At 38.1% G+C, this 15903-nt stretch overlaps 1 protein-coding gene across 3 annotated transcripts in view; it reads left to right on the top strand.

Annotated features, from left to right (window-relative positions):
• TRIP4 (thyroid hormone receptor interactor 4) overlaps positions 1 to 11897 on the top strand; it is a 63050-nt gene extending 51153 nt beyond the window's left edge. For 2 of the 3 annotated variants that reach the window (XM_037155743.2, XM_053670139.1), the window contains 2 exons: positions 5414 to 5516; positions 11596 to 11897. In XM_037155743.2, coding sequence (XP_037011638.2) covers positions 5414 to 5516; positions 11596 to 11663 — 171 coding nt within the window. In that variant the 3' untranslated portion in view covers positions 11664 to 11897. The remainder of the gene's footprint in view (positions 1 to 5413; positions 5517 to 11595) is intronic. The other variant, XM_037155744.2, reaches the window with a different exon arrangement.
• The last annotated feature ends 4006 nt before the right edge of the window (positions 11898 to 15903 follow it).

Below are 15903 nucleotides of genomic sequence, written 5' to 3'. Positions count from 1 at the left end.
AGGGAAGTAGCTGTAGAGGTCTTCAGAAATGGTGAAATATTGGATATCTTTTGAAGGTTGGGTTGACAGGCTTTCCCAGTGGGTCAGTTGTGGGTTTTTTGGCCTGAACAACTAGAAGGATGGAATAGCTATTTATTTATTTTATTTCTTTTTGTTTTTTAATTTTATTTATTTATTTTTAGAGAGAGGGAAAAGGAGGGAGAAAGAGAGAAACATCAATGTGTGGTTGCCTCTTATGCACCCCCTACTGGAGACCTGGCCCACAATCGAGGCATGTGCCCTAACTGGGAATTGAACTAATGACCCTTTGATTCACAGGCTGGCACTCAGTCCACTGAGCCACACCAGCCAGCGCTATTTATTTTAAAAGGGTATGACTAAGAGAGGAACAGGTTTGGGAAGGAAATCCAGGACTTTGATTTATTTTATTTTATTATTTTATTTTATTTTATTTTACTTTATTTTATTTTTAGTGTGGTAAAATGTCTATAATATAAAAGTTACCATTTGAAGCATTTAAAGTGTACAATTCACTGGCATTAAGTACATTCACAGTGTTGTGCAACTGTCACCACCACCCAGCTCCAGAACTTTTATTATTCCAGACAGAAACTCTTTACCCATTAATTAAGTAATAATTCCTTCTTTCTCTGCCTCTCTCCCTCAGCCCCTGGGAACCTCCATTCTACTTTCCATTTCTATGAATTTGCCTATTCTAAGTACCACATACAGGGTATGGCTGAAGTAACGCCTGCTTGAGTGTGGTTCGTAGGGTAATAATTTATAGTTTTAATTTGAACATTTCACCTAAAATGTCATATGCTGTGTTTTGGTGTGATAGTGTTTTGTTACAGAATTTCATGCTTATGATTTTGTAATAAAAGATTTTGTAATAAAAAAGGGGGCTAGACCTTGTATAAGGGGAATCATACAATATAAGCCCCATTCACTGATTTCACTTAGCATTATTTGTCAAGATTCATTCATATGTAGCATGTATCAGAACTTCATTTATTTTTTAAGGATGAATAATATTTGTTCTTTGTGTATACCACATTTTCTTTATTCATTTATCTACTGATGGACATTTGGATTGTGGAAACTAGTGGCTATTGTGACAAATGCTACTATGAATATCTATCTTTGGAGTCTCTTTCAGTTCTTTTGGGTATATACCTAGGAGTGGACTGGCTGGATCATATCATATTCTGTGTTTAAGTTTTTGAAGAAACACCAAACTGTTTTTACATAGCAGCTGCCCTATTTTACATTCACACCAACAGTGTATGAGGGTTTCAGTATTTATTCTTACTAACACTTGTTATTGTCCATATTTTTGTTTTTGTTTTTTTAATAATATCCATGCTAGTTAGTGCATCTCTCATTTTGATATACATTTTCAGGGCTCTATTTTTATTTTTTTTTTTAGTTTTATTGAGATATAATTGATATATAACATTGTATTAATTTAAGGTATACAAATAAGGATTTGATATATGTATAAACTAGAAAATGATTACCACAATAAATTAACATCCATCACTTCTCATAGTTACAAATCCAGGAGAGAAGAGGCTAGACCTGACCCCTGAAGCATGCCAACATTTAAAGGGTGGGGAGATGAGGAGCAGTCAGTAAAGCAACAAAAGTAGGAAGAGAATGCTATGCTGGAAGCCAGGTGAGAAATATGTTCCAAGAAGGAGGGAGAGAAGAATTTTGTCAGGTTCTACAGATAAGTAATTCAAATGAAAATTGAGAAACTTGGAAAAGAACAGTGACCTTTACAAGAATAGTTTCGGTGGAATGATGGGAGTGAAAGCCTGTTGATAGTGAATTCAAGAAAAGATAGAAGAGGAGTTTAAGACAGGGAGTACAGGTAATTTTTTAATGAATTTTATTAAAGGGAGTCAGAAATGGGGAAGTAGTTAGAGGAGAATGTGAGATCTGGAGAGTTTGTTTTATAGCAGAAAGTATATTTGTTAATGAGGTTAATTAAGTAGAGAATATTTATTTATTTTATTGTACTATTACAGTTGTCCCATTCCCCACCTTATTGTCCTCTGCCCCGCACTCCCTCCCACCCGAATTCCCCCCTCCCATCGCACTCCCCTCTTAGTTCGTGTCCATGGGTCATACATATAAGTTCTTTGGCTTCTCCATTTCCTATACTGTTCTTAACTCCTCCTATCTATTTTGTACCTACCAGTTATGCTTCTTATTCCCTGTATCTTTTCCCTTATTCTCCCCCCTCTCGCTCCCTGTTGATAACTCTCCATGTGATCTGTATTTCTGTGATTCTGTTCCTGTTCTAGTTGTTTGCTTAGTTTGTTTTTGTTTTTTTAGGTTCAGTTGTTGATAGTTGTGATTTTGTTGTCATTTTACTGCTCATATTTTTTATCTTCTTTTTCTTAGATAAGTCCCTTTAACATTTCATATAATAAAGGCTTGGTGATGATAAACTCCTTTAACTTGGCTTTATCTGGGAAGCACTTTATCTGCCCTTCCATTCGAAATGATAGCTTTGCTGGATAAAGTAATCTTGGTTGTAGGTCCTTGCTTATCATGACTTTGGATACTTCTTTCCAGCCCCTTCTTGCCTGCAAGGTTTCTTTTGAGAAATCAGCTGATAGTCTAATGGGAACTCCTTTGTAGGTAATTGTCTTCTTTTCTCTTGCTGCTTTGAAGATTCTCCCCTTATCTTTAATCTTGGGTAATGTAATGATGATGTGCCTTGGTGTTTGTTTCCTTGGGCCCAACTTCTTTGGGACTCATCGAGCTCCTGGATTTCCTGGAAGTCTTTTTTTTTTTTTTGCCAGACTGGGAAATTTCTCCTTCATTATTTGTTCAAATAAGTTTTCAATTTCTTGCTCTTCCTCTTTTCCTTCTGGCACCACTATGATTCAGATGTTGGAACATTTAAAGTTATTGTGGAAATTCCTCAGCCTCTCCTTATTTCTTTGAATTCTTATTTCTTCATTCTGTTCCAGTTGAATGTTTATTTCTTCTTTGTGCTCCAGATCGTTGGTTTGAGCCCCCGTTTCCTTCACTTTACTGTTGGTTCCCTGTACATTTTCCTTTATTTCACTTTGTATAGCCTTTACTTTTTCCTCTATTTTTCATACCATACTCAACCATTTCTGTGAGCATCCCGATTACCAGTGTTTTGAACTCTGCATCCAATAGGTTGGTTATCTGTTCATTGCTTAGTTATATTGTTGGATCTTTGTTCTGTTCTTTCATTAGGGCTATATTTTTTTGTCTTGGGCACCTGTTACATAGTAAGAGGTAGACCTTTATGTATTTGCCAGGGCCAGGCAACCCATATTGCTGTACTGTGATACTGTATGTGGGAGAGGGGTCCAAGAGGGAACAGTGCCTCATGCTGGGCTCTTGGCCAGCTTTCAGTCACTTCCCCCACTACCCACAAGCAAATTGGGCCCTTTTGGTGTTGGTTCCTGGGTGGGTGGGCTTGTTTACATTATAGGACCCTGTGAGTCGCTCCAATGAACTCTCTGGTGAGGCTGGGAGTTTCTCCCGCTGCTGGAACCCCCACAGGTTTTAATACCAGAGGTTTTATTTCCCTGTGCTGGACCCTGTGATGTGCGGTCTGTCTCACTTCCCAGTTGTCTTTTCCAGTTACCTGAACACAAATGTGGGACCGCTGGGTCAACCAACCACCCACCGCCTTGCTGTGGGTCCTCTCTGCCCCAGCTGCCCATTTCTTCCCCTCCTACCTGTCTGAATGAATGTTTCTTCTTTAACTCTTTGGTTGTTGGACTTCCATAAAGTTCAGTTTTCTGGCAGTTCTGTTATTTTTTCTCTTTAAATGTGTTGTTCTTCTTTTGGGTGTGTGATGAGGCAACATGTATCTCTACCTGTCCCTCCATCTTGGCCAGAAGTCCAAGTGAATGTTTATTGATGCAGATAAAAAAGGAGAGAGTAGCTGAAATGGCTTGTAGTTTTGAAAAAGCAGAGCCTGTGAAGTCCTGGCAGCATTACCTTCTGCCTTGACATTCTAACACAAAGAAGAGAGAGCAGGAAAAGTAAAGAGATGTTAATTGTGATTACTGTTGCTTTGGCCTCTGTAAAATTAGGTTTAAAGATCTTGATAGCAGCCTCTGGTTTTATTTGCACCCCAGCAGTAACAGGTGGACCCTACTTTTCTTTGAGTTCTAAAGATCTAGGGGATAAAGAAAGAAGAGGGTTTATCCTCCCATCTTTAGTCTTTCTTTTCTACCATGAACATTTTGACCTTTCCTGTGAATGTAATTGTGGCTGATACTTGATATTAAGCTATGTTTTAATCAAAGTACATGCCACACCTGTCCCATACTGAAAAGTCATGGTATGTTGGCAGGACCAAAAGCTGTTTAAAATCCTTTTTTTCTCCACAGCATTACTTACCACCTAGCCAGTAAAGAAGTTTAACTGTTCATGCTTCCACTTGTTGCAGTGAAATTTGAATTTTCTTACTGAATGTTCCATTTCTACTTTAGAGCCTTAGATTTGTGAAGGACACATCTTAGCAGGTGAATAAGAGTGGAAAATAATTTCACACTTTTGATGGTAATTACTAGGATGAAGTTGCCTCTGGTAATGTAGCCTGACCCATGCTCACGAAGTATGAGTCATAATTGTTGAACATGCTAAATACAAGATATCTCAAGGTATGGAATAATGAAATAGCAGGTTAATTGGGCATTGCTGGAGAGTGCTTTCTGCCAGTCCCCAGTTTCTTAAATTGCAATTGCATGGTCAGCATAATCTTACTCTAAGTTTTGTGTCTGTCTCTGCAGAGGGAATAAAAGTCCAAAGTACTCACCCAGTTTTGTTTTGTGTTAAGAGATCCAAAGGAGGCTTCTAAGTAATTTTCAGAATCACCCTATCAGTTACCTTTTCACCCTATCTAAAACACATCCAGCAAAACAGCTTCTCCATGTTCATACCTTTCAGAATGAATCATCTTCCTTCCCTTTAGTAAGAGAAGGGCTCCATTGACTATTTCTAGCAGAATTTCTACAGATGTTCTATTTTTCTTAAATCTTCCTGTGTTTCACTTGAGTTGAACCTAAGTGGTGCCCAGTGTTCTTAAAAGAGACCTCTGAATCTCCCAATTCACACCTATGTTGAAGGAACAGTCAATTCTTATTCTACTGGGAAAATCTCAGGCATCCTTTTTTTAAATAAGTTGTTCCCATTATAGGAAGTCAAAATGGTAGACAATAAACTGTGGTAAGGCCTGGGGAAAGGTGAAGATCTGTTCTTGTTTGTTGAGCATAATCTTCTTTATCTGAGTGTGAACTGAAGATACTGGCACCAGCATGTCGAGGTGAAATCTGGGACAGTGAATGATCTTTTTGAAACTCAAAATTTGTCCCAAACAGACTGAACTTTTTATTTTTATATTTCACAGTACCCAGACATGAGTCAAGAATCTGATTCTCCATTTGTTTTCATCTGCACAAATCCCCAGGAAATGATTGTGAAGTTTCCTATTAAAGGAAATCCAAAAATCTGTAAGTGACAAACTTCGATGGTCTAATTTTTTTACTTTGCATCTCACTTGTTTAACTTTAATTTTTTTTCTCTCTTTACCCTCTTCTATAGCATCTCAAGTGTTGGGAGATTAATAAAATTATATTTATTGATAACTTCAATATCAGGTTAACTACAGGAGAGTCTTTCCAAAGTGAACCTTGATCCACAATTATTGGCATGCTAGTGAATCACTCTAAATTTCAATTTTAGGACCCAGGACATTGAAATCCTATTTGTCAACCCAGAGAGTATGCTTTGTTCTGCTATGCTGCTCATTAAAGGAAGTAGTAAGCCAGCGCCAGTGGCAGCATTGTCATTTATTCATTGTTCCTCAGCATTCAGTCTAAGAATAAGACAACTTTTTAAGTGTCTATTCTTGAGTATCTATTTTGGAGGCATCACTTCCTAGAGCTTTGCCCTGACCCTCTTACTTTTCATCTCTTCAAAACCTCTTGAGGATTTTTTTTCTGTAACTTTTGCTTCTATGTATTTGTAGTTATATGTCTGTATATTCACTCCTTAGGTAGATCTTTCAGCTTTCAACTTTTCTTCAACTTCTGTCTTCTCTTCTTCTGTCTTCTACAGCAGCCTTTTCTATTTCAGAGCAGTATCAAGAAACATATAGTGGTGTTCTCCCGGCCTAACTTTCCTTCAGAAACAGCATCAACAACTCTCCCATTTGCTCACATCAGTTACTGTTTTGTGCCTCTGTGACATTGCTTTCCCATAGTGTAAACTGGATGATTCTTGGGTGAGCATTGTCTTTAGCTATACACAGATCTGCCTCACCTGGTACCTTGGAGACCCACTAGCCGTTTTATAAATCTGTTCTGTTGAGAAGTGCCTCTAAACTATAATGCACATAAAAATCATTTATAAACCTATATAGACAGGTTTCTAGGCCTTCTCACAAATGATATTGATGTCGTTGGTCAACTGAGTACACTTTGAGTAATACTGCTTTCAATCACAAAATGAAATTCTTTGAGTATGAATTCAGGTTAAGGTATACTCACTATAAAATTCAGGCAAACCTCATAATTTAAGTGTTGTACGTTTTTGAGTTTCCTACAAATCTGAAAATCTGAACATAAGTTGCTCTTAATTTAAACAAATTATTTGCTTCAGATTATACATCAGTTGGTATCCAGGTGGCCCTGGAAATTCTTTTTTCCTCTTTTTCACTATATAGGATTTAAATTTCTCTTTTCCTCTCCCTCTTTTTTGGTAGTGGCATTCTACCTCCTCCTCCTGTTTCAGTCTCACCTTACTCTGGGCTCTGGTAGCAACACTGGTAGGAGGAGGGGAATATGGTGGTAGGGCTCCTCTGCCAGGTACACTGCCATCTTCATCTTTAGTTCAAAGTGAACTAAAGTTACCCAGTTACCTTTTCTTAGCTTCCTCCTCTATCTCAGTTTTTATCTGCTGCTTAAGCTCCTGTGAGAAAATGTTCTGTGTAAACAGAGATTAGATACTCTCTGAAATGTTTTACTTTCTCTGTCTAGACAGAGACTCACCTTCAGCACATATACAGCCTTCACTTTTTTCCATAAGGTTTAATAGGGGTGGGACAGTGATGCTCTTAGGGAACCAGCTTTAATAACCTCTTGATTTTCCCCATTGTTTCTGTTAGTTAAAAGCTTTAAAAAGCCAAAATGGGCTGTATGTTTATTTCAGGGACAACAGGGCTAGATAGAAATTATGAGTCTACAGCTTCTTCCATTGTGGACCAGACAAGGGGAAAAACAGTGGTCAGAAACAATAAGTAGTGAAAATTTATTTTTTAAAAAAGGAAAAAAACAGGCTTATCAATCCCTGTTTGTCTCAGAAAAAAATTCTGTTGAGAGGGAGCCAGAGTGAGAATTTAGCTTGGTATAAAATTTCTATTCTCTGTAACTCCCTATTCCTTTACCCTTCATTCAATCTTACCATCTCTGAAAACCTTACACTCTGCCAGAACTTCCTTGCCTTAGGTTGTAGGGGCCACCTCTAGTAGTTTAAAGCTGGGAAAGTCTTTAATCCCATTGCCATGGGGAAAAAATACATAGTTGGCTCTTAATTTGGAATGCTTCATGGTTTATTCAAGATATATTGTTACTTGAAGTGGTTAAGTTCTGTTCCATAGTATGAATAACATTACTCCTCCACTTAAATTACAGCCATAACTATGGCTTAATTTTTATCTATCTATCTATCTATCTATCTATCTATCTACTTATTTATTTATTTTTGTGGTGTGGCTTAGGGACCTAGCCACCTTTTGTAGATAAGTTCTATGAGAAATATATTCCAAGTTCTAAACTTTTGACTTGCAAATAAACTTACAGACTACATCCCATTTCCATGTCGTATCACTTGTGTGTGTGTGTGTGTGTGTGTGTGTGTATATATATATATATATATATATATATATATATATGCCTTCAGCTAAAAGTTTATATTTTGATTTATGTTCTTGGCCATATAAACTTGAGCTTACTTGACCTGGGGATAATTGTGTTTCTTGAAATTGAAATAATTCAGAAAAGAGCAATGTGCAATATTGTATCATTTGGCTGTGTGTCTGCTCAAATTAGGATATGTAAAATAGTTAAGTATAGTAGAATATATAGTTGAATATTTAAAAAGATAAAGGAATCTTTTAACTTTAAGTGAACTACATGCTCTATAAATTCATGCAAATACTGCCTTATATTTTATGCAAAGCATGTGAAAATCCCTACGGGAGCTCTATTGATAGATGACAAATATTTTTCCCCTTTCAACTTCTTGCCCATCTGCTGCACATGCACATGATTTTCTTTTAGCCACCATGATTGAGGATGTGGTTTAACACTAAAATGATGCAGGTACTAAATGTGAAAGGATTGGGAAAATACAGAAAATAAGCATTATCACTCTGCTTTTAAGAGAGTGTACTGTGCGTTACTGTACTTAACTGCCCAGGTCCTAAGTCTTGAAAGACCAGGCAGAACTAGAACTCTGAGTTCAGAATTCATGTAATCCAAGGGCAGCCATGATTACTGCTTCTTCACACAAACCCCATCCTTTGTCCTCACTGTCCACAGCTGACCCAAGAATTGCTTCTGTTGCCAGTCACTGTGGTAGGTGTTAGGAAATGCAAAGAAGTCCTTATTTGTAAGACAATCACAAATTGATGGCACATGTATGGGTTTTTTTAGGCAACAGGGGATAAAAAAATTTCTGAATCACTGGGAATGTCCTGGAAATATTTGTTACTCTATATCTCCTTCCTCCTGTTAGTTTTCCATTTTATGAAATCGTCATTGAAGCCAGAGATTAGTCTGCCTACCGCTGAGCGCTTTGCTCTGATGGGTTCATCTTACCTGAGCTGGTGTTACATGAGGGTTTTCATAATCAGACTGGAGGTTTCTGAAAATTATATTTGGAAAGTTCTATATAGTAAAGCTTTGAGAGTGTGGAGAAAGTAATGTCTCTTTTTTTTAATATGAGGAATCTGAAATAAATATAATGAAAAGATTTGCCTAGAGTTACATGGTAAATTAAAAGTAAAACTGAGGCCATAACTAAGAAACACAACTCTTACCCTTACCTTTCAGAGAACTTTGAGCTTCTGAGGCATTTTAACAAATGTATTTCAATTAGTTATTTGATTAAATGACTTAGTGTATGTAAAATACTTAGCACAGTGGTTGCTATATAGAAAACACTTAATGTTACCTGTAATCCTTTCAACAACTTTACAAGTTAGTAGGAATTTTTCCTCCTTTTATTTTTTAGTTGAGTAAACAGGTTTATAGGAATTACATTTTGCTCACATCTTTTTGCTTCTAGGTTTCCTACCTTTTTCTAGGCTTTTTGCTTTTTTTTATATTGCCTGAAAAACATCATTTTAATTTACATTTCATTTTTAGGACACAATATCATAGAGCTGGAAAGGGGCTTCAGTGATATATAGTCCAGTTTCTTAGCATTGATAAAGTTAAAGATAAGAGTGGTTAAGTGATCTTCAGGTTATACAGCTAGGTAGTCTCACGCCCAAAACTGGAACCTGTTTCTTCTAACTTATTCAGTAAAGAGAACTAGAAGTCCAGAGACCTGGAGTCCTAGGTGGAATTCTAAATTCTGCCCTGCCTTCTTCTAAAAAGCTAGATGAGACACAGACTCTGCCTCTGGGTACCACCACCTTTATAGTGGGTACGCTTATGTTTATCTGATACCTGTTTTTGGTTAATAGTGTGACCTATCATGTAAAGGTTTTGAAATTTGTAGTGTCTGCCTTCTTTGTTTAATTCATTTGATGAAAACATTTATTGACCCCTGGCCACGTGGCTCAGTTGGTTGGAGCGCTGTCCCATATACCAAAAGGTTGTGGATTCAATCCCTAGTCAGGTACCTAGATTGTAGGTTTGTTCCCCTGTTAGGGCACATACAGAAGGCAACTGATTGATGTTTCCTCTCACATTGATGTTTCTTTCTTTCTGTCTCTCCCTTCCTCTCTCTCTCGAATCAGTAAACATATTCTCTGGTGAGGATTAAAAAGAAAAAAAAACTTTATTGAGCACCTGTCATTTGGTTGCCACTATGGTAGTGTTAGGGATACAAAGACAAATTTGCCGTATATTAGGGCTTTTTGCCAGATTGCTGTCACATGTTTGTATCTTCAACCAGGCAGCCTGGGGGATAAAAGCACTTCTAAATCCTTGGGAATACCCTGTGCTCTAAGGCCCAAATTAAAATCAACAGCCTTGTGACCATTGTGGATGGCATGTAGGGTATCATTTAGTGAAGGTTTCTGAAGCCAGAAAAGAAAGTAATTGTATTCCAAATGTAGGTGTAGCCCTTTAGAGGTGGGGGTGGGGAGGTGGAATTAGAAAACAGGGAAACTTGTTAGGTTGAGGTTATTTTTCTCACAGTTTTTTTGTGCAGTGCTCACAATATGTATTCTTAATTGGACAAATGAGACTATTGAAGTCCAGATAGAAAATGACTTGCCCCAGCCCAGGTCACACAGCTAGTTAATATCAGACAAGGGTAGACTAAAACATGAGTCTTAAGATTCCTAGGCTAGTGCTCTCTTACATTTGATTGCTGCAGCCAATGAAAGTGACAGCATATGAGGGGCAGTGGTTGTAGGTATGGGCATGTGGTGCAGTAGTACAGGGAGGCTTCCTTTTTTTTTTTTTTTTAAGTGCTGCGGCTGATGTTCAATTTAATTGTTTCTGTTTCCAGCATCAGCATTGCTACTGACTTAAATGAGATTTTTTTTTTTTAAAAAAGCAACCTGCAAGCTCTTTTCTCAGGCCAGACAGACAGGAAGGAACTCTATTAAGATTCCCTTCATGAGATGGATGGTTCCTAAGGCTGCTACCACTGAACCAAACTCTGTCCTCATAAATCTGAGGAGTCAGAGGTCAGACACCACAGCAGTGAAGAACCTCTTCTTAGGGTCACCTGGGACAGGAAAGTTGCTTGTTCTCTAACTTTAACACTTAGAAGAGTCATACAGCCTATGACCTTTGCCCTTCTTAGCTGGTGATAGGGGCCCTTTGTCAGTAAAGCATTCATGTGGGTTCTACTCCACTGTTTCAGGTCACTCCCCCTATTAAGTCTGAGGCAGGATAGGGGTGAGTTGGTTGAACTGCTTTTCTCATTGTGAGGGAGGTTCATGCATTATGCTCAGCCAGTTAACAGGTCAGAGGAATGGGTTTCCCACTGTGTGAAATGCCCTTTTTTTAAAATTAAATGTTTATATTCTTTAAAAACTCATCTTAGTATTAGACACTGTGGAAAAGGTGACATTTCTTTTCTTGTAGCTATACAATTAGAAATATTAACTTAGATTCTTTAGGCGAATACTTGTGTTTGTGTGCATGCTTTTGTGTCTCTCTGTGGTGTTCCCACTGCTTCCTCATTCTCATAGAATGAGGCTCTGAAGTTTGAAAGTGTCTGAGTCCTGAAGCAAGATAATTGAATGTGACGGGAACACAGTAACCAGAAGACCTGGGAGGCCATGAAAGATTTGCATTGCAAATATAAAAAATAAATAACGAGGCTTCTTTTTTTCCCTTACAGGGAAACTGGATTCCAAGATCCATCAAGGCGCAAAGAAGGGGTTAATGAAGCAGAATAAAGCTGTCTGACCCAGGAGGAAAGGACCTATGCGGCATAGTGGAGTTTTGTGTACTAAAATTGTTATACACTGGCCCTTTGGAATCTCAAGCAGTAGAAATCTCAAGGCTTGGCCATCAGTATGAGAAGATGAGATCTCAGTACTTAAACTCTTACCAAAACTTGTATATTTTTCTTAAAGAGTGGGATTCTTACTTTAAGTAGTGGGTCAAAATCTTTGAATACATTATTTATAAAAACCTATTTTAAAAATTCTAGGTCTTAAGAGTTTTTTTTCTCAGAGTGGTATTGGAAGAGAAAGGAACAAGTTGGAAATTAATTTCCTCTCTTGGGCTTGGGTTTTGTAGTTTGGAAAAATTTAACCTAGGTTAACAATGGGCAGGGGAGCACTTGAATTTTAACGTTTCTTTGCCTCCCACCCCGCTCTGCCCCCCCCAAATGATAGCCTAATAGAGAATTTGAATGTCTGAGGAATCCTGTGTTTGATACAGACTGTGGTGAGACAGAAAGCTTTTTAGCAAGTTTTCTGTACCAGTCCATCATCTCTTAAAGTGAGTCTGACATCATCAAAAGCTGAGTAATCTTCACTGGCAATTTTTTTTTTTTGAAGAGATGACCCAAAGAGGTGCAGTCATTTTGTTTTTTGGTTTGAGACATTAGGCATAAGAAGATCAGACTGGGAAGAGATGGAGCCACCTGCTAAAGCAGCATGAAACTGCCCTATTTATTTTATTGGTATTGCAAAAGTATCACTTTTTTGTTGGGGCAATTAGAAACAAACCAAAAAATAAAATCCCTTCAGTAATTGCATCCAGATACTCCCAGATGTTGAACCTAAACCCTTTAAACCATCCACACCCCAGGAAGCTATGAGCTTTGGGAAAAAATCGGAGCTTATTTTGAAAAGAGATTTTTACTAGTCAGTCTGGCCCCACTTAGGGAAGCCCTTTCTTCTGAGGCTGTTCAGAAGAGCTGTCAGAATCTCAGTTGCTGGCATCCTCAGGAAATTCATGCTCTTAAATGTGTATGTTCTGCTTTTTATAAAGCAGCACCACCACACTGGGGAAGTTGGATTCCCTCCAGCAGTCGTGTGCATGACTTAAAAAAGAGCACAAGGGAGAAAAAAAAAGTGACCTGTGTTATGAAAAAGATTAATTTCCCCTTTCTTTAATCCTTCATATTCAGCTTTTATTTGCATTGAAATGCCTCCACTCATTATGCATTGATGTTCACTCAGCTGTGAACCCTGCTTGTTGCATAGCTCAAGGCACTGGGTTTGTGGGACCTGATCACTCTGGATTCCCAGGGAAAACCCGCCCGATTCTTGTTCTGGTGGTGCACACTTTCTTTTCCTGTTCAACCTCTGTAGAGAGATTGGAAAGGACAGCTAATGGCACTTCTTTAGGGAAAAAACTCCCTGCCCTCCTACAGACCCTGGTACTGTTAATGAAGCCACATTGGGTTCATTATGTAGTTAATAGTTCACCAAGCAGTACGTAGCACCTTGAATTCTGAGCTGGAACTGTCTGGTTTTCTTAATACCAAAATAACACGGAAAGGCAGAAGGTAGAGAACCTATAAATGGTGGCGGGGGTGGGGAGCGGGGTGTTTATATACTTCTGTGTTTGAATGACAGCCTGAGCACAGAAGACTCTGGATTGATTTTTCCACCTGGACAGATTGTGTATGTGCCTAGAGAAAAATACCAGGAGCTGCAAGAGTTCAGGTTATGAAGCTGTTTTGTGTGTCATGATAAGAAAGTTTACAAGAACCTTACAAGTTTATAAGAACCCACCTCAGCATCCAAAATACGCAGTTGGAGCCACATGAGAAGATGACAGAGTAACTTGGAAACTTCTTTTCATGGTTAGACTGTGAAAGTCTGTCTTTAGTTCATTGGTGGCAGTAAAATGTGTCTTATTTGCAGAGACACCAGAGAGGAAGTGTGGAAGAGACTTGAGGGTTGATGGCTCTCCATTGCTCAGTGATGAATAGCATAATTTAAAGCTTAGTGGAAATTCTGAGCAGCCCGAGTACAAACTCACCCTGGAATAGACAGCTTCTCAGTGCTTTACACTTTGCGCTGACCTTGTAACTGTATAACAACAGCTCATCCTGGGGGATGTCTTCACGTTTCTGAGCTGGTTTTCTTTTGCAGCCTCAAAATCTGCACCCCCTTTTGGTTGATTGGGTTCAGTAGCTCCCAGTTGGTATAGTACTTAAAGGATTCAGTGTTTTTATATTTGTTTTTCCAGGCAGGACCCAGTCTCAAACAAGCTCAGAGTAGGATATATATTTATATATATAAATAAATAAAACCGGAGACATTCTCCATCAGGATTTAGGAGGCTTTAGCTTTGCAGTCAGATGTTTGGAATGGGGTAAGCGATTTTTTTTTTGGTTGCTAGAGCTAATGTGGAAAAAAAGAACTGTGTGTCCCCTCTTTTCTTTTTACGCTGTAAATTTACAGAAACTGATTTTTTTCCTAGGGAGTAGGTATGAAAAAATTAGACTTTCACAATTACTTTTACAAATAATTACAGAGTTAGGACTTTTAAGAGTTATAACCCCAAATCTCTTTCCATTTTGATTATGTAATAAATAGTCTTTAAAGCCTATTTATATGGAGTTCATTTACTTTGGTTAAAAAAAAAATTAATGCCTTTGCTAAAGCTCCTAGCCAAGATTGAGATAGTATGGAGTGGTTTCTTTTGCCTATCTGGAAAAGGCCAGTGAAAAGCAAGTATCTATTAAAGTAGAGAAATCAGTTAATTTCAGTTTATTAGGCCAGGGGGAAGAGAGAAAGTCCAGTGATGAAGGATGTTTTCTCTTTGAGATTCAAATAGCTAGTACACATCTGCTGTTCTCAGCTTTTGCGAATGTGTTTGGGTGGAGGCAGTCCATGTCACAGGCTCTAGCAGCAAACGAGGGATCCAGCATTTGGATGGCTGTTCTACTTCTCTTATGGGGAGAACAGAGAGTGCTGTCCTCTGACACAAAGTGACTTGTGTAAATGTCCATTTCTCATGTAAATGTCTGTGTGTGCTCATGTGGATTAATTCATGGTGTGAAATTTGGTAAATTGATCAGATTTCAGATTTCAGTCATGACAATGGGTAATCCAGAAAGAACCTAGTAAGTGTTGTATCCCAACTTGGAGTCATTTAAATAGGGTCAGGGAAAGGGAGCTGGGAACTGGACTAAGTATCCATAGAGAGATGTGTCATAGGAAAAGATGTTGGGACAAAGGGTGAAAAAGGTCAATACAGAAGATTTGAGAAGAGTCTAGAGCTGTACTGTCTAATAAATATGATAGCCATCAGCCACATGTGAGTATTTAAATGAAACTAAGAATTCAGTTCTTCAGTTACATTAACCATATTTCAAGTGCTCAAATAGCCACACGTGGCTAGTGAATTTGGAATTAGTGCAAATATATACTATTCCCAACATTGCAAAAAGTTCTATTGGACAGTGCTTGTTAGGAGCAGGGGTCAACATACTTTTTCTGTAAAGGACCAGGTAGCAAATATTTCAGGCTTATAGGCCAGCCATACAGTCTGTTACTATTCCAACTCTGCTGTCATAATGCAAACGCATCCAAGAAAATAAGTAAATAAGCATGGCTTATTATTGAAACTTCATTTATGCACACTGACATTTGACTTTTATATAGTTTTCATATCACAAAATTTTTTCTTTTGATTATTTTTCAGCCATTTAAAAATGTAAAAACCACTCTTAGCTCATGGCACACACCAAAACAAGTGGTGAGCCTGATTCGATATGTGGGCCATAATTTGTCAACCCCTCTCTAGAGGAACAGGAAGTCAAAACTTAAAAGTTTTTTACTATAGAGGATATCAATCACTTGAAAATTTTAGTGGTTCTTCCAGACTTGAGAACTTTCTCTGTATAAAAATCAGGGTTCACTGTAGGAATGTCTTCCTTTGTTTCCTAATTTTGCAGTCCAGTCTCTAATAGAGTCATGTTCTTCAATGGAAGATGACTACTCAGGTATTAACTTTTAATTAAGTCATACAAGTCTAAAACACTAAACCCTACTCTTTCTCAACCTGCTAAGGAGATGAATCATCATTGGTAATATCACCTACTACAGGCTAGAAGTTTGCTGTCACATGAGATCAGTTCTGTCCTTGTACTGCTCTAAGCAAGCTGAATATTGGTGAACCAAGGGGAGATTATCATCCTAGGTCAGTAGGCCAGACAGCCTTAATAATCATCTTCAGT

Source organism: Artibeus jamaicensis, unplaced genomic scaffold (assembly GCF_021234435.1).
Source record: "Artibeus jamaicensis isolate MK-2021 breed Jamaican fruit bat unplaced genomic scaffold, CSHL_Jam_final contig_548, whole genome shotgun sequence".
NCBI lineage: Eukaryota > Metazoa > Chordata > Mammalia > Chiroptera > Phyllostomidae > Artibeus > Artibeus jamaicensis.
The sequence above is the reverse complement of the archived record's forward strand: the minus strand, read 5'-3'. Positions and strand labels throughout refer to the sequence as shown.